This window comes from Gekko japonicus, unplaced genomic scaffold, assembly GCF_001447785.1.
Source record: "Gekko japonicus isolate JY-2015 unplaced genomic scaffold, Gekko_japonicus_V1.1 scaffold3, whole genome shotgun sequence".
Lineage (NCBI taxonomy): Eukaryota > Metazoa > Chordata > Lepidosauria > Squamata > Gekkonidae > Gekko > Gekko japonicus.
This window is the reverse complement of record NW_015170887.1, coordinates 988,358-1,007,159: the sequence shown is the minus strand read 5'-3', so window position 1 is coordinate 1,007,159 and position 18,802 is coordinate 988,358. Positions and strand designations below refer to the sequence as shown.

At 44.0% G+C, this 18,802-nt stretch overlaps 1 protein-coding gene across 3 annotated transcripts in view; it reads right to left on the bottom strand.

Moving 5' to 3' along the window:
• ESRRB (estrogen related receptor beta) overlaps positions 1–18,802 on the bottom strand; it is a 63,816-nt gene that overhangs the window by 41,277 nt on the left and 3,737 nt on the right. For 2 of the 3 annotated variants that reach the window (XM_015418349.1, XM_015418347.1), the window contains exon 2: positions 8,746–8,862. The exons of the other annotated variant lie outside the window; for it this stretch is intronic. In XM_015418349.1, the coding sequence (XP_015273835.1) occupies positions 8,746–8,862 (117 nt within the window). The remainder of the gene's footprint in view (positions 1–8,745; positions 8,863–18,802) is intronic. 3 annotated transcript variants of the gene reach the window in all.

The window sequence follows — 18,802 nt, the reverse complement described above, 5'->3', positions numbered from 1 at the left end:
TTATTTTTAATTTTAGAAAAGCTCAAAACCTTGTAAAGAAATATGTGTTATAAAATATTTGTATGTATTTTAAAGATAAGTATTATCAGTATCTATATAGAAATGTTTATTTAAAATGTGAAGCTGAATGTAATAAAAGGTAAAGAGTTCTACTCCCATATTGAAATTCTACAGGAACAATCCTCAATTATAGAAAATAAAATGCTGGGAACGCAAGGAGGAGGGAAAAAGGGGGGGAGGGAGAACTATTTAAGGTGGAATGGCTATAGCAAGGCAAGTGATATTTTAAATTGAAGTTAAGGAGTTTTAATGAGATTTAGGAATATAAAGTTTAAGAGAAATTGTGTTCAAAATTAAATGTAAAAAGAAATAAGTGTTACAAGGTAGCTTGTATGTGTGGCTTTGGGAAAGTTCAAAACCTAAAAATGTGACTTAAAAACAAATATTGATAACAGCTGTATGGAACTTAGTTATTAGGTATGTTTCTCTTTTAGGGTTAATATATAATTTTTAGAATGCTTTGGTTATAGAATGGCTATGTATAAGTAGTAGGACATTGAGGATCCATGACTGTATGAGTAAGGATTGGTTTTGTAACTATAAGGGATTTGAATATGAGAATCCATATGAAATTAACACAATTGAAACATGATTATAGAAAAGTACTAAGGTAATAAGATTGTATCAGTATTTGTATGAAAACTTTTATAAGGAATGTCAAGTTGAATTTAATATTAGGAGGAGGAGGAGGAGGAGGAGGAGGAGAGGGAGAAGAGGGAGAAGAGGGAGGAGGAGGAGGAGGAGAAGGAGGAGGAGGAGGAGGAGGAGGAGGAGGAGGAGGAGAAGGAGAAGGAGAAGGAGAAGGAGAAGGAGAAGGAGGAGAAGAAGAAGAAGAAGATTGGATTTATACCCTGCCCTTCACTTGGAGTCTCAGAGCGGCTTACAAACTCCTTTCCCTTCCCCTCCCCACATCAGACACCCTGTGAGGTAGGCGGGGCTGAGAGAGCTCTTTCGAGAACTGTCCTTGAGAGAACAGCTCTGACAGAGCTATGGCTTGCCCAAGGTCATCCAGCAGCTGTGAGTGGAGGAGTCCCAGATTAGAGTCCATACACTTAACCACTACACCAAACTAGTATGTCCTTTTCCCTAAGGGTCAGTATATAATCTTCAGAATGCTTTGGTTAGAATGGCTATTTATAAGCAGTAGGATATTAAGGATCTATAATTATACGAGTAAAGATGGGTTTTGTAGTAAAAGATTAAGGGATTTTAAAAGATTTGACTATGAGAATCCATAGATATGAAATTAATACAATTGAAACATGATTATAAAAAAGTATCAAGGTAACAAGATGGTATAAACTTCCTCTAAGAAGTTACAGAACGTTTTTGTGATGTAAAGGCAATAATTTGGTTTTCTGCAGATATCTAGAAATGTATGGACTTAAGTGACCAGATTTAACACAAAGAATTATCTGATTGTATAAGTAGAATTATTAATATAATGTAACAGAGTCTGTAGAAATATTTGTAAGTGCTCCTTTTTTTTTGCTTTGTCCCCCCCCCATTTCCTACTTTCCTACCTTCCTTCCCTCTTAAAAACTCAATAAAAATTTAAAATTAAGAAAAAAAGAATTAAAAAAACCCTTTGGTACCAACTCCCTTTTTGACAATGGTGTCTTTATGTCACAAAGGCAAATATGGATGCCATTTGTTCTGGCTCTCTGAACCATCACTTTATGATAAAGGTGATGGCCAACACAGAACTGGTATGATGCAACCTAAAATGGCCAGTGCAAACACAAGTATCAGCCTTCTTATGTGAGATGGGCTTTCATGCTCTGAATCCACTCACTTCAATCCTGTTTCTTAAGACAAAGAACTAGGGTGTCAGAGGGAAGCAACCTATGATAAGTCCTTGTTAGGAGTGCAAGGGGCGAGGAAGAGGGTCAATTCCAGTATGTAACCAATGCACTGAAGGCATATGCCCTTGGCTTCTGTATCTGGCTTTGCATAGGTAGTTTTCCATACTGTGTTCTATCCACATGTTGTAGTTTATCTCAGTGAGTCTCCACTCTGCAGTGTCATGATAGAAGAAACTGAGATGGCCCAGTAGAGCACATGCATTCCCTTAGTTGCTCTACATTGATTAGGGCTCTCTTAAGCAAAGTGGCTAGGATATCTGAGAAACCTATTGATTGCTTGCTCTGCTCCCTTCCTGCCTCTGTTTTTCATTCACTTTCTGCATTGCCATAACAAACCCCCCTACTGCTGTGTGCATCACAGAGATAGTCTTTCATAGCCTTAAAGTATCTCTTTGGAGCCTGACTTTTTCCCTTCAGTTCACCTGATGCATAAGCATCAACTGTCCTTATTTACCAAGGACAGTCCCTATTATCTGAGAAGTCTCTGGTAAATCATGAACCCTATTTTGCTTTTCATGAGATCTTGGGGAGATCTTTTTAAATAGAAATATATGGAAATATGTTTTTCTCTTCCCTAACCCCTCCATGCTGCCCATCCAAACAGTAAACATTGATGGCTCTGTTTGAGTTGCTCCTGTCCTGTCCTGTTGCTCAAATGTAATGGCAAACTGTCATTCATCATTCTGTGAATAAATCTCACACACACTCCTCCATCTTTTGCTCACACAAGCTTGATCACTAGTTATTTTGGGGTTTGCAGCAAACCATAGTTTGTCCTTATAGCTGAACCAGCAAAGTATGGCTGGTACTTGCCCCACAAACCAGGATTCCAAACAATGATTGGCTCCTGGCTTGAAAACCTGGTTTGTAGACAAAGCACAAACCATGCATATGCCACAATAAACAATCATTTGAACCTCTGAAACCCAGTGCTAGGAGGCAACATCGAGCGAAGGCCTTGGCCTCTGTGCCCTGTTTTTTGGCCCTTATGGGTAACTGGTTGGCTGCTGTGTTAGACAGACCACTGGTCTGATCCAGCAGGGCTGTTCTAATCACAGCCTCTGGAAATGGCTAATTAGCCAGGCATATGCAAGGGAAGGAGGGAGCACAGATGTCCAAGGATCTCCCAGGCTTTCTCTGCACTGAGGACCCAAAAAGTGGCTTACATCATTCCCTCACCTTTATTTTATCCTCACAGCAACCCTGAGGGATAAAGTAGGCTGAGAGTACATGTCTGGTCCGAAGTCACCCAGCAAGCTTCTACAGCAGACTAAAGATTTGAACCTGGGTCTCTCTTGGGCTAGTCTGACAGTCTAACTACCACACTACAATGGCTCTCCATTATGTCTGAACTTAACCGATAAAAATATGATTTGCCTTGTAAGATTAAACATTATTTTTTAAAGGAAATTGTTATGCTCAGATTATTAATGAGCCCTGCTTCAGAAACACATGCAGGAAAGATGATTGCAGGGTAAATGAATGTGTAACCCTCTAAGCCAATGGTGGCCCATGTTTCTGACAAGCATAAATACACACATACAGTGCAAGTGATGTGCATGGGGTTTTTTTGCTCTAATCTACTCTAATCTAGAAATCTAGCCTGAGTTTATACCACAGCCAAACCAATGGGATCTCTGTTATCTCTCCAAGTGTGCCACAATTCCAGGTGATGTGCCAACAGTGGCATTAATGCCACAGGTTAGCCACAGGTGATGTAGGTGTTACCCCTTGGGTTCGCCATGCTCTCTCCAGGAATGAGCTAAAATATTCCTTTGGGCCAAGGAAAGAGTTATGGGGATACTGAGCAAAATCTTTGGGGAAAGAAGTTGTGGAGGGAAATGAGAAAGAATTTTGAGTGATCAGGGAGATCTGAAGAAGTGAGCAGTGACTCATGAAAACTCATACCGTGCCACAAAAGAGCAAGAGTCTTTAAGGTGCTACTGGACTCTTGCTCTTTTCTACTGCAAGAGAGAGGAGATATGAAAGAAGGGCACAAGGCCATTAGAGAGGAGTTATAAGCGGAAGGGGCAATGAAGAAACAGCAGAGGCCTTCTACCTGCATCCAGTTTATTACTTTCAGCAATTCAGCATCCTAGCCAGGAAGTGACTGGGGATTGTTTTGTCTCATCAAGCAAGAAGGATAAAATTGCTACAGTAACTGGGACAACAGATATTGGAGGAGGACTCCTATTACACCTGGAAACATTGCTATAGGCAAAGACAGACATTCTCTGGTGTGGTGGAGAGTTTCACAGCTTTCTGAAACAACTTCTTTTCAGGGCAGTGTATTCAAAACACTTCCACCACATTTGGAACGTAGGCTTGTCCTCTTTCTATATCAGTGGCCTCCATCTCTTAATTGATCAAATGACTCTGTAGTCAAACTCTTATTGTTCATCACAATTCTTTCACTTTTTCCCTCTCTTTCCTTCCATTTCCCCCCCTTTGTTGAAACAGACTTTGCATTTTCAATCCTGTGTAATATATTTGTGAGATAAAATTACAAAGAAAGATCTTCAGGTATATGCATGGACTGTACCAATGGTTCTGAGAATCATGCTCCCAGCATTAATTATCTTCCCTGCTCTCATGCCCACTGCCATTTGACAGCTGTGAGACAGAGCATGGCAGGGCCAGCCCATCCAAAAGGCACTCCTAGGTGATTGCCTAGTGCACCAGAGGTGGAGGGGCATCATTCCAGCCCTGTTGCTGCTCCACCCACCTGCAGCAAGCCTTCTCTGCCCCTTCCTCCATTGGGGGCACAGGTACGGTTGCTAATATGCAGATGGTGACTGGAGATCTCCAACTATTGCAACCAATCTCCAGGCAGCAGAGATTGCTTGGAGGAAATGGATGCTTAGGAGGGTGGACTGTATGGCATTAGGCCCTTCTGAGGTCCCTCCCCTCCACAAACCCTGCCCTCCACAGGCTCCACCCTCAACATCTCCAGGTATTTCCTGACTTGGAGCTGGCAACCCTAGGTGAAGGCCCTCCTCCTCCTTCCCTCTACCCTGGGAAGGTGGAACCATAGGCAGGCGGGGGGGGGGCTTTTCAGGGCTGTTTCTGCCTCCCAATCTGCCCCAGTTGAGAGGTGTGACGCCTCAAGAAGCCACAGCCTTAGCCCTAAAGGGGGGGGGGTGATACAGCAGATTCCACATGGTGTGGTGCATGTGTATGTACAAACTCATTTGCCTAGGATGCCAAAAATCCTTAAGCTGGCTTTCAGGCTGCTGTTTCCTCCTGGATCCAGGCCCTAAGGCAAAAGCAATTCCCCATTTTTTCTTCCAAGTAGCAGGAAGAGAATGGTAGGTCAGGTCTATTCACTATGTCTGCGTGAGTGGGTGTGCATGCGTACTCATAGGAGAACGCGTAGAGATGGTAGGTGGCGGGGAAATCCCTTTGCCCCCTTCCACAGGTCCCTATTTGTACATTATGCTTGCCTGCTAGTTCTCTCCCCACAGTATTAGGAGACACAGAAACCAGTGGGCTGGAGAAATTGCTACCATCATCAGCATCCGCCATGCCACCTCACCTGGGCTCTCTTCACATTGTGCTCTCCATAGCCGGGGTAATGGGACTTACATAATGAATAGCAACTGATAGCAAAGACTGTATCAGCAGCTGTGTATTATTTACTTTCTTATATAGTACAGAAAGGGACCCTGGAGAACACCATTGGTCCAAATACAGTCATGGAATTTTTATTCTTGCTCTTTGCATTTTTGGTCATTGCTCTTAACTTCCCAGCTTTTGGAGACAGACTCCACATCTTGCACACTTTGAAAGCAACAAGGAGAGGAAATTCAGTGGGATGGCAGGAGATGGCTATATCATATGATTCTGCAAAATAAGTAGCCGTTTGAATATGAAGGTTTTCGTCTTAGCAATGACTATGTAGTGGTACCTCTCAAAGAAAGCTCTTCATTTGGAACTTCTGAAACTGACCTGGATATAGAACTGGAAAATGTGCAAGTGGGAACAATTCTGCACTGACTAGGTGATGGAGTAGATGAGCCAACTGAAATCACAGGAACCAGCAGCAGTAGGCAAAACCAGCAATCCCTTTATAAGTGAAAATCCCCAGCCAATTCTGCACTTCTGTGCAAAAAGCCAATTATAGATTTCTTCTTCAAAGTAACTGCTGACTCCTTGGAGATCAAACACTATAATACTATTTTTCTTCACTTTCCTAGATTTCGTTTTTTGTGTGGGTGCAACCATATTGATTAAATTCACATTATTATTAAATTATTACTGCTACTCCTCTTGTTATTACTCCAGTAGTCTTTCTAGTAGTAACAACAATTCACAACGATGAGGATATTTTTTGCCGGTTACTATTAGCTAGAAGTTCTGGTGCATGCATAACTGCTGCCAAGATCAGCAGCACCACATCACTGCCTCCCTCCAATAAGCCTGATAATACATAAGATGCAATGACATCATGCTGCAAATTTTCCTGCTCTAATATATTGGCTGCCACTGGGGGTGGGGGTGGGGTGGAATAGGGAAGCTCCCAGCACAATGCAACACATTTTCTGTCAGTAGCCATTATCCAGGGGGAGAGAAGGAAGAGACATGTGAAGCTGGACATGCGCTACAACCTAGGTCAGGACATAGTCTCAGAAACCAGCATGATGCCTGTGTTACTGCGGCTGGACAGCACACTGTATCTAAATCAGCAATGAAAATTAGGAGCCCAGGCAAGAGGTATCCATTTAATTATTAGACTAAGGAATTGTCTTCTGCCATTCAGGTACAAATCATAGTACTGTATATTCAGTTGCAATTATTGACTCACAGAACAGTTAAAACTTGGGATATTTTGAAGCAGAGGTATGCATTTGGATATTTCCAAGCCAAAATTATTCCCAAAATTTCCTATTTCATTTTGGCTTGGAAATATCTGAAACAGAACAACTCCTGAATTTTTCATGATTCCAAAATTCACTCTCCACTGGTTTTTAGTAGAGAGAGGGAGGAATAGATTCCTTGAAATTTTGGTGCCATTTAATTAAAGAATAGTCACTCTGGAAAGCCAAATTAATTTCCCCATAGGAAAAGATGGGCCAAAATTCCCCCGAAAACCCCAAATGTACCCAAAATGATATCAACACTCCTAATTTAAATATATATATAAAATGATGCTTTTTCTCAAATTGAAAAACGAAATTATGGGGTCAGGAGAGATTCCACACTTTCTTCCCCTGGTCTGCAAAGGACAACACATCCGTAGGTGACTGTTCCACCTTCAAAGCAGGCTGTCTCACTGAATGCTTCATCAGCCTAATCTAAAGCAAGGTTATATGGAGGGTCACAGGGCTGACCTCCCCAAGGTCAGGAAAGCTGTGGCTGAAAAAGAAAGATTTAACCTCCGATATGATCTGTCAATCAAAGGGCAAAACGGGCTTTAGAATCTACATGATGAACAGCACTAGCTTGCAGCACCTCAGAGGAAAAGCACGGTGCACAGCTTTCAGTTCATTTCTGGCTTTCACAGTGGCAGCCCCCCTGCTTTGGCTGGACTGCTCTACAGTTTTTGTTTTCAGTGGATTAGGCTGAGGCAGCTTTGCTTTCCTGAGTACATTGATGCAGAAAGTTACAAGTGCTCCGTTTACTCCCTACCCACCCATCCCCTTTCTTCCATTCTGGAGAGAACATCAGGAAATGAAGCTTTGAAGCCAATCCATAAGAATGTGTTTAATTGCCATCAAATTCCCAATGGCACACCTTGAATGGACAAGGGAAAGGGACAAGAAACTAGAGTACGAGGGACGAGCCAAGCCCTGTTCAGACAATACAGAAGAGATCAATAGGCTGAGTGAGACAGCAGGCTGAGCACCTGCTCAGGGAGAAAGGTTCTTTCCAACTGGAGACATTTATCTGACCACAGAACAAACAGACTATTATCAAACTTTCTTTGCACTTGTGACATGGCTAAGGCAATCTTAAACACTTCTGTAAACAAACCACACAATGTTCAGTGTACAGTTCTGAATCATCTTTTCTTGTGCAGCATATTCTTTATAAAAGTGTTTATAAAAATAAATATTCAGAATGTGGGAAGGGGGGATGTGGGATTCTTAAAAAAAAAACTTTTCTTTTCCTGTGTAGAAATAATTTATGTGTAGGAAGAGGCACGAATGCTGGTGGTAGGGGATCTGGGCCACAAGGGCTCATTTATAACTCATACACTGTCTTGAGTTCTTCCTCCTCCCATGCACAAGCGGAGGGGACAATGCCACAGTAGTGATGCACAGTATTATGCTTTTGGCTTTCCCCTCTCAAATGAGCATTTTGGTAAAAGCCAGTGGTTTTAGCATTAACTTCTACGCTGGTTTTTCCCGATATTGAACTCAAGAGAGTTAAACAATCATAAACGTACACTGCCAAGGGCCTTTGTACAGAAAATTGTGAAGATAGTGTGAATTGAATGGGAATATGGATCCTTGGGAATCTTCCAAAGAGCTGGATTTCCCTGCTTAACCAAAACATCATGCCTCCCCAAAGAATCCCAGAGTTCAAGCTGACATGTCTATTTGTGACAACAGAGCTTTCTTCTAGGAAAATGGTGGGGAAAGCATGGCTGATAAAATTTTGTTTTGCCCACTTCAGCATTTTTTGTTCAAATTTGAAACTGAATTTCACTTTAACACAACAGTGAGTGAGTGCCACTCTCCTGCTGAGCCACACAAAATCCTAACCCTTCTATGACCTCTCCTTCCCCTTGAAGTATAACCTGGCCTTGGTCAGAGCTTTTGGAGTTTTTTATCAGGTGCTGCCAAGTGGCCAGAAGACATTGGCTGCCTCTCCTTACCTTCTTTCAGCATCCCCACTTTGAGGCATTTCATAAACCGACATGCCTGACAGGACTTGCGTCTCCGTTTTGTGATTTCACATTCATTGGTAGCTGGACAGCTGTATTCAATGTTCCCTGCAAACACAAAGAGCAGTGGTCACTAAGGTCTTGCCTCAGTGTCCGAAGAAGCACCATTCTGCAGATAGTCTTCCTGTTGAAGTAACAGAATATACCCGAAGCATCATCTGCAAACAAGCTGTGGACTTACATTTTTGTCATGGAAACAAACAGAGCAACTGGGAAGCTCCATGAACTGCAGCCAATGTGTTGGAATGGCAAGATGTAAAAAAAAAATTATTTTTTCTTTATTTATTAATGGCTTTATCCCACCAGGGAGCTCATGGTGGCCTACTCCTCTCCCTTTGTTCTTACAACAACTCTGCCATACAGGTTAGGATGATGGATCATCTGGGAATTGGCTTCTGATCTCCTGCTGGGGAAATTTTGCTCTGTTCCCAGTAAGGTAGCCAACTGATCAGATGGAAGTCATGGAAGCTCAGCTGCCTCTCAGACTTGCTAAGAAGCAGCAAATGGGGAGGGGGAATGATCAGAAGCCCAGCTGATTTCTATTCTTTTCTATACCACCCCCAGCTGTTGGCTTGGTCTGCAGAGAGGAAAGAAACAAGCTCCTTCTCCTCTTCCTTTTGGCAAGGGGGAGCTCAGAAGCATTGTTTCTCACCCAGCTCTGAGGTGGCAAAGGGAGAAAAGAGTTCTTTCTACTATCCTTTTTGTTGTTTCACTGTAGCTATGGGGGGGGGGGGGGCAGGGGCAGAACCAGACTCCCAGATTACTCCCCAATCAGCTGAGAGTTGGCTTCTGAGCAACAGGCAGCTTGCAAACCTGTTCAGCAGCTATATGAGTCACTCTGTGAAATATGAACATATCCCTGAATAGCTCACAGTTAAATTGTAAGTGCCCAAAAAGTAAGTTCAAGTTCCAAACAGGTTTGCTGACAAATTCATGACTTCCCTTATCTTAGTAGCTAACCAATATAACATGCTTGTTTTGTATGGTAAGACATGGGATCCACTGAGCTAGGACTAGAATTTGAGGCTCTTTAGTCCTAATTTCATGGTTTTTTTGTTATACCACATTGGCTTTCAATGAAAACACGATGGTGGTGTGCAAGTTCATAAAAAAGATGCTCCTGTCCAGGAGGAAAATGCCTCCAGCCTTAAAGACCAAGACTGGTAACTAATACTTTTATTGATTTCTTTCAGGTTTCTCTGTCCTTTCCAGTCCCTAGGGCAAGTGGTGGATGACATCACAGAGACACAGAAGAAAGAGAGAGAGAGAGTGCACAATCCAAACGCCTATTTAAAAATAACAAAAGGATGTAAAAATTGCTTTAAAATAACCTGGTCCAGTCTAAATCTCATCACTCCAGACAAGAAAGTCTTGCAGGTGTCCTATGACATGCTTGGGGAGTCCTGAAATTATGTGGAAGTCAGAAATCAAACTCCTCTGCCTTATTACTGAAATATTACTTCCCAATTATTACCTAAAATGCAAGTAAAGAAAGAGTTACGCTATGGAGAACCAAAGACCTTGCAGTTGGGAAGGCTGAAAGGTGCCTTCCCCTGAGATGGCTTCTTTTGGTTTTTCTGGCTCTTGAGCAAACTTTAATTACCATTTGAGGCTCAAATGCTAAAACTCAGTAAGGTATAATGCCATGTAGTCCACCTTCCAAAGCAGCCATTTTCTCCAGGAGATGTGGAATAAATGTTTTAAATAAAGAAATAATGCATACGTAAGTGATCTATGTAGTCAAGAAATCAGTTGTTTGTAATTTCAGGAAATCTCCAGCCCCCACCTGGAGGTTGGCAACCCATATTTAGGTCAGGAAAGTGATACTGAGAATGGTTTAACCCCACCACCTCCTTTCTTCATGCTGTAGCCCTGATTTGGATTAGGTCCCCAATGTCTGCCATTTAAAATGAGCCACTGGGAGCTCCATGCGTGCATCCAGTTTTGCTTTAAGCTACTGAACTACAGATTGGGAACTGGTCCCTGCTTCAGGTCTCTGCTGTGCCATGAACTCAGTAAGTAGCCTTAGGCAAGCTCTATGACCGTCGCCAGTACTACTAGGATAATAATGCCGATCTCCCTTACAAGGTTGCTGCAAGCATTACAAGGAAATAATGTCTGTTATTAATGTATACTTTAAACACTTCAAAGCAATATACAAAAACCAAGTATTATTATTTTGAATAGAACACATTCCAAATGCCACACACTGCACCAAAAGGCATCTGTTTGTTTTGTTTATTATTTAAATTTATACCCCAAATTTTTCAAAAACTTCCTGTGGGCATAGGCAGAGCAGTGAATTGTCGAGGAACAGAGTGTCTGTTCTATGGCAACAGGAGGTTCAGCTAAGCAGCTGCAGTTTCAGTAATTGACCTCAAGGCTGCTTCTTGTGTGACTTTTTAAAAGATGCATGTACGCTCCTGAGAGTCACGCTAAAGTCTAAAGTTAAATGATGTCTACCATTTAACACTTACTTAGCACCAGCAGAGTGTTAAGATACCACTCAGAACTGTCACAAGATCCAGCCTTCCCAGAGCCGAGTGGCCACACACCTGCTGTTTAGACTCAGATGTGTCCTGTGATAAAGTAAATGCACCTAACTGATAACAAAGAACTCCTACATCCTTTGAATTGCTGCCACTGGCCAATTCCCCTTTGCATCTAGGCTGTTCTGGTACATGGAAGATTACACAAGTGTATCAGTATATACCAGGACCAGCTGAGGCAACTCCATCTTCCTGTGGGGGGTGGTCAGAACAGATGCCTTTTAAAAAAGACTTTGGGGGAAGGGATTAACAATGCAATTCTAAACTGAGTTACACTATTCTAAGCTAGCTGTCAGTCAATGGGTGTTGTGGACCTGGGCTTGGAAGGATGCAGTTCTGTTTAGGGTTACACTGTCAATACTCAAAAGCATGCAGAAACATCTTATTGAAAGATCTAACAGAACCATTTCACTACACACACATGTGCAACAAATTGAGAAAATTTTTAAAATATAATACGTAAAATATTCTTTCTAAAGCATCCCCTAGCCAGATGTTGCCTGTGAAGGCAGGCATAATTTTTGGTTAGGTTACCAACAGGATTGGAACAGCAGCATATGTTTGTGGTCAGAGATCAATGTTGTCCTTTTTTTTGCCATCAAGTCACAGCTGACTTATGGTGACTCCATAGGGTTTCGAAGGCAAGAGATGCTGAGAGGCAGTCTGCCATTGCCTGACTCCACGTCATGACCCTGGTATTCCTTGGTGGTCTCTCATCCAAGTACTGACCTGGGCCAACCCTGCTTAGCTTCCAAGATCTGACAAGATCAAGCTAGTCTTGGCTATCCACACCAGGGTAATGTCATCTTAAAGGTAAAGGTTCCCTTGCTCGAAAGCCAGTCGAATCTGGCTCTAGGGTTGCGGTGCTCATCTCCGTTTCAAAGCCGAAGAGCCAGCGCTGTCCGAAGACGTTTCCGTGGTCATGTGGCCGGCATGACTAAACACCTAGGCGCACGGAACGCTGTTACCTTCCCACCGAAGTGGTACCTATTGATCTACTTGCAATTTCTTGCTTTCGAACTGCTAGGTTGGCAGGAGCTGGAACTAGAGACGGGAGCTCACTCCGTCATGCGGCACCTGGGTCTCGAACTGCTGAACTACTGACCTTCCACAGCCTGCAGTTCAGCGTCTTAACCACTTGAGCCACCGCAGCTCCAATGTCATCTTAGAGAGAGGCAAATTATTTTTCCCTATTCCCCTTATAGAGACAACACATGCAGGAGGTGCACTAGTGAGATTACAACCCACATGGCTCTCTGAGCTACTCTTGGCACCAGGAGCAGACTGGGAAGGTAATATGACCCAGGAAAGAGCCAAGTTGAGTGGGGCTCTGCATAGCCACAAGGCATCCCAGAAGGGGCCACTTAGCTCAAATCCAGTCAGTTGGGCCAACCAGCACCAGTTTGCAAGAGGAGGCAACTGGTAAACTGGCACTAATTCTCTGCCTGCTGAAGGGTATGAGTCAAGCGGCCCCATGCCTTAAAATATTACCCTTCTTGTGACAAGAACATATATGTGACATGCTGTCTGCCCAGAGAGCCAACAAGCTACACTGGACAAATACGGAAGGGGAGGGAGAGCTGGCCAGGAATTTGTGGTGAGTACAGGGGGATGGATTGGAGGGAGTAAAGTGGAAGTGAAAGAGCAGGGAAGGTGAAGCTAAGGTAATCCAGGAGAAGCTCTGTCACAAAAGCAATTCTGACATGTTAACACAAACAGGCAGCCACACAGAAGGCACAACATAACATATTAGTGACTCTGTTGTAAGTGGAGAAATGCATATGGGGAAGCTTGGAACAGATCTGGCGCTAGCAAGAGCAAACCTGGAGTGAATCTGCTCTTGCTTAAAGGCTGAATTCCAGCACTTCCTAGTAGGAGAAATATGAGGTCTAGGCTTGCCAGTCCCCAAGACTGGGTGGGGGTTCCCCCAGTTTTCAGGGCTTTAGCCCACCACCAGCCAGCTGGCCGGTGGGGGAAACCCCGCCCCCAAACAGCCACATCCTCGCATGACTCCCATGATATGATGACATCACCCAGAAGTGATGTCATCACTCCAGGGATACTCTGGTTTGAGGGCAAAACTCTATGGTTTTAAGCCAGTTTTATGATAGAGTTTTGCCTTCAAACCAGAGCTTACCTGTGTGACATCCCTGGCATGATGACGCCACTTCCCTGCAACAGCCCTGTGAGGCAGGTTAGGCTGAGACTGACTGGTCCAAAGTCACACAGGAAATTTTGTGGGAAATGAGGATTTAAACCTGGGGTCTCCCCCAAGCCCAGACTTACAGCTACTACACCGATCTCATGCACACTGACTTTTGTGTATCTACAGATACAAGCATGATGCCTTAAAAAAGGTCACCCTTGTCTTTAAAAAAACAACAATAACGAGATCACAGTGGTCTAGGAGATTCGGACTTGAATATGGGCTATTTGTTAGCAGCCAAAACCTTACTAGAAGGCCTTGAACAAACTACTCTGTCGAGGATGGCCAGTTTGCACATTTACAGAGCACACAGGTTGGATTGGAGGCCTTGACCCTGTGTGACAGTCAGAGATGAGTTGCAAATTCCTCTCATTTTCCACATTTGCAGCGCCCAATCCAGATTAGAACCACAGGACACAAGGGGCTTCAGTCTCCCCCCTACCCCTTGCCATTTTCTCCCTATACCATGTGGCTTAGAGAAAACATCTGATATCACCATTATATCCTGCATTTCCCAGCTGCTCTGCCACAGTGGCTGCTGCTGGAAGGGGCTGCATATGCATGCCCTGCAAGATGTTCCCCTCTGTTGATTCTTACTGCTTACAAGCCCACATCCTGACCCTCATCACCAACGTGACAGTTACCTTTCATCACTGCCCTTTGGCACGATCGCAGCATAGCCGTCACGTGCTCTGATTCGAGACACAGACAGTGTGCAGAAACTCAGAGAGCTGTACCAGCTGCCTCCATCCAGTCTACACCCTGGCACTGCACAACACCTGAGTTTCAATAGCCAGCGAAGTATCAAATATCTCTAAAAGCTGGAAATTGAAATTCAAGCTTGAGCTCTAGTTAATAAATGAACTGCAACTTCAGGGCATGTACCATCCAGCCAGTCAGAGAACAAGGATCCCTCTACCTTCTGCAGTGGCCCATTCACGAAGAAATTGCAGGGGGGGGGGGATTTAAAATCACAGTATATTTGTTTATGAAGCTTCCCACCTTTTTAGTCTCAGATTCCTCACTTTTGATTGCAAGGATTCAAATGCCATAAGAAAAATCTATTGGCCAGAGTGTTCCTGCAGATACAGAAGGATTTCTGTCTGGGGAGCAAATGTTCCTCGCCTCCCTACTCATATGGCAGGCCCAAAATACCTCCCTTTGTGCTGTTCCAGGGAGAATCCCCTGCCAGGAGCAGCATTGCAGGGTGCAGGTGGGGCAGCAGGAGGAGGAAGGAGGTGAGAAAATCGCACTCTGCAGAGATGCCTTCATCCATAGAAACATTCTAGCGGATCCAAGCCATGGTTTCATGCAACCTCAGAATTTTTTTAAAAAGAAATCAGATATAAATTGTCAACCAGCAACGTTACAATCTGAGTTGCACATCATTTTGTTATACTTTGCATCGAGTCACATTTACTCAACAGATTGTTTTACTCAGGGTATAATTATCCTTAAGTCACAAATACTGTTACAATACATTCATAACACTCCTGATTTAAAGACATAGTTACCCAGGAAGGAACTAAGAACAACCCAGACTTCTAAAATCCCAATGCATTGGTTATTGAATGTCCCATTTTGCTGACTGTACTGACTCACTGTGTGTAATCCACTTTGAGTCCCTGTGAGAAAGGCAGACTATAGATATTGTAAATAAATAAATAAAATAAAGCAACCCCCAACATGACCAGATCGCATAGCATCTTGTGTTACTGTGTGATAGCAAGCAAAAAAGATGCAACAGGTGCAAGCGGCCTTCAACTGCAAGGATGTCTAATTCAGGAAAGAAGCGTATAGAAAAGACCCAGTCCAACTTCATCAAGCAAACAACACTGAAGGATAGGCTACTGCCTTCAAAACTTCAGCAAAGTTCTCTGCTCATGTTGTGCTTTTGTTTGTTGTTTTTTCTTTCCCCCCAATCTCTCAATTTCTTTTATGGGTCCTGAGGCTGGCTGCCAGCAGAGCTGAGCCACTCACATGGCCTTGCAATTTCTGTAAGTGCCCTGTGATAAAGTGATGAGATTAACTCATCAGGATTCCAGCAGCCTTCCACCGGCTGGCAATCACACTGCCACTTGAGTCAACATGGACTAGAGGCGATCTGGCAGAGAGGGGTTGAAAGAGTTCTAGGGTATCTTCAACAGCCAGAGGAAGAAGCTGTGCATGCCAATGAGCCCTTGCAGTTGCATCCATGCATGGATTCACATTCAGCCAAGTGCATGAAAATAAATTTTGACACGGTATGCATGTTAAATAATTCCACTGGATTATGGAAGATTGAGCAAAATTATTGCTTCAATGCTGGGAGACTCCATGTTTGAGCCAGGAGCCTTGTGATTTGAGGCTGGGACATAACCTAGAGAGTTATCCAAGGCTACAAGCACAGAAGTATAATATCAACCCTTGAAACTGGCAAGCAGTATGAGGCCCAGGCCCATAGTCAGGGTTTTTTTAAGTCAGGGGGGCTTTTAAATTTCATAGGGGGCACCGGCTAATCGAAATAAAGGAATACCTGGCTACTTCCCTGCACCTGCTGCTGCTTGGGGGCCCTGGGCTGGATGGGAAGTCATGGGGCCTTGCCAGTAAGTCAGGGGTCCTAGCCCCGAGATGCCCCACTGTAGCTACGGGCCTGTCTCTCTCTAGATTCTGGCCCCAGACTGCAGAGACCTGAGGTTTAAATGGACACTTTGAGGATGTCTAGCACTAATCTTTCAAACTGGCTCCCCACCACTCCCAATAGCAACTTGTCACATGTAACCATAAGCTATTTCTTTATTTATTTAATTCAACTTTTATCCCGCCCTTCCGCCGAAGCGGTACAGGGCAGCTCACAACATTAATAAAACCAACATAGATAAAACATTAATCCATAAAACAACTTACATACGTACAATAAATATAAATAAAAGCGGTTCGGTAAATCATTACGACTGGACCTCAACCACATCGCTAACTACTTATACAAAATACATGTCTTGGGAGGTTGGCAGACTTGGCTGGCATACCATCACTCTCACTGGTATGCCCGGCGGAAAAGCTCTGTCTTCACGGCCCTGCGAAATTGCTGGAGATCTCACAGGGCCTGGATCTCACTGGGGAGCTCGTTCCAATATGCTGGCGCAGCTAGCGAAAATGCTCTAGACCTAGTTGTTGTCAACCTGGCCTCTTTAGGGCCAGGAAGGGTCAGGCGATGTTGCATCTCAGATCTCAGTGCTCTCTGGGGAACATACGGGGAAAGGCAGTGCCCAGGGCCAGCTCCAGCTTATTTTGCACCCTAGGCGAGGATCCCTTATGCCCGCCCCGTGCGCCCACCAATTTTCAAAAATAAATGCATTTTAGGAAGAATGAAAAACACAAATAATCAAGAAACTCCCAGAGTACGGGGCCGGGTGCAGTTTGGTGCCCCTAAGGGCCATCCCGCTCTAGGCAATCGCCTAGTTCACCTAGTGAGTGAGCCAGCCCTGGCGGTCCCTCAGGTAGACAGGTCCCTGACCATATAGGGCTTTAAAGGTCAAAACCAGCACCTTGAAGTGGATCCGGAAAGCTATTGGCAGCCAGTGCAATGCCTTTAGCACAGGCTGGATGTGCTCCCGCATCGGGAGGCCCATCAATAGCCTGGCTGCTGCGTTTTGTACCAGCTGCAGCTTCCGAAGTTGCCCCAAGGGCAGCCCCATGTAGAGAGCATTGCAGTAATCCAACCTCGAGGTGACCATAGCATGGATCACTGACGCCAGATCTTTGCGCTCAAGGAAAGGAACCAGCTGCCTAATCAGCCGAAGATGGTAGAAGGCTGCCTTGGCAGTGGCTGCTACCTGGGCCTCCATTGTTAAGGAAGCATCCAGGAGCACTCCCAAACTCCGGACCCACGACGCTGGCACCAACGGCACCCCATCGAAGGTTGGTAATGGGATTCCCACCCCAGAACGACTCCGATTCAGGCACAGGACCTCCGTCTTCATCGGATTCAATTTCAATCGGCTCAGTCTCAGCCATCCCGCCACATCCTGAAGCGCCCGGCCCAGGTCTTCCAGGGTAGAGCCCGACTGGCCGCCCAGCAGCAGATAGAGCTGGGTGTCATCCGCATATTGGTGACAGCCCAGCCCATGCCTCCGGGCAATCTGGGCAAGGGGGCACTGTACACAACATCAGAAAACAAGTCTACGGATTTAATTACTGGTGCTGTGTGGCTTCTATTTGGGAATGTGCCTTTTAACAATACTGATGGTTATGAGTTGTGGCCATTTGGTCTTGATTGATGTTTATTATTGTTAACCAGTTTGAGCACTTGGGTGGGTACAAGAGATATACAAACACTTCAGATAAACCAATGAGCCATTTGCAAGAACTGCTCAGTCTACATTGTACTCTGCCAGTTATATGGTCCAGCAGCCAGAAGCATCTTTCAGGTCAGGACTGTATGACACAAAAGTGCCTGCAGCACATTTCCAATTCCTGCAATTAAAGCCATCTAGGCCTCCCCACCACCACCACTGCCCAATGTGTTGCCACTATGTCTTCTGCACTTACTGCTGTGGGCAGGAAACCCATCCAGCAACACAAGGGTTGTGGTCCCAAGAGAAGTTTAGACTTGATACTAAGGTCACAATGGCCAAATCATAGAGTACCTGTCATTGGCATATCTTGGGGTATGTTGCAGCCATTTACCATTGTGCCTATACTTTAATTTTATTCTGTCAGAACTGTAAAGGTGTATCTCATGTAAGGGGCTTTCTATCAATTACATCTGTGATCTGCTTTCCCAAGTTAGGATTCCAAGTCATGGTAGAAAGCAAGGGTGTGTATAAAAGCTAGTACTTCACAAATGAGTTTCAAATCTTCCTGCAATTAATACTTTGATACCAAAAGACGTTTTTAGTTAAGAAAAAAAATAAAGTGATTTTGTGCAAATACATCCATTCACCATAAACATCTGAATCTTTTTTTCCTGCTAAATAAATCCAACTTTTCATGAGGCTGCTTTTGAACTTCTACAGCCTTGGTGACTTCATCATCCTGTCTCAAGTTTTAGCTCCTCCTCCTCCATCTTTTACAAGATCAACTAAATTTTTGTTGGGTGTTTTGAGTGTTGATTTTTACTAGCAGAAAAACTTAGTAACATACCTAGGCTCACAAGTGCATGGGTTTGATGGTCCAAATGGAACAAACATTTAAAAGAAGAATAAGCTTCAGTAGTGAAGGAGAAATGGCCAGAAAGCAGCACAGGGCTGTA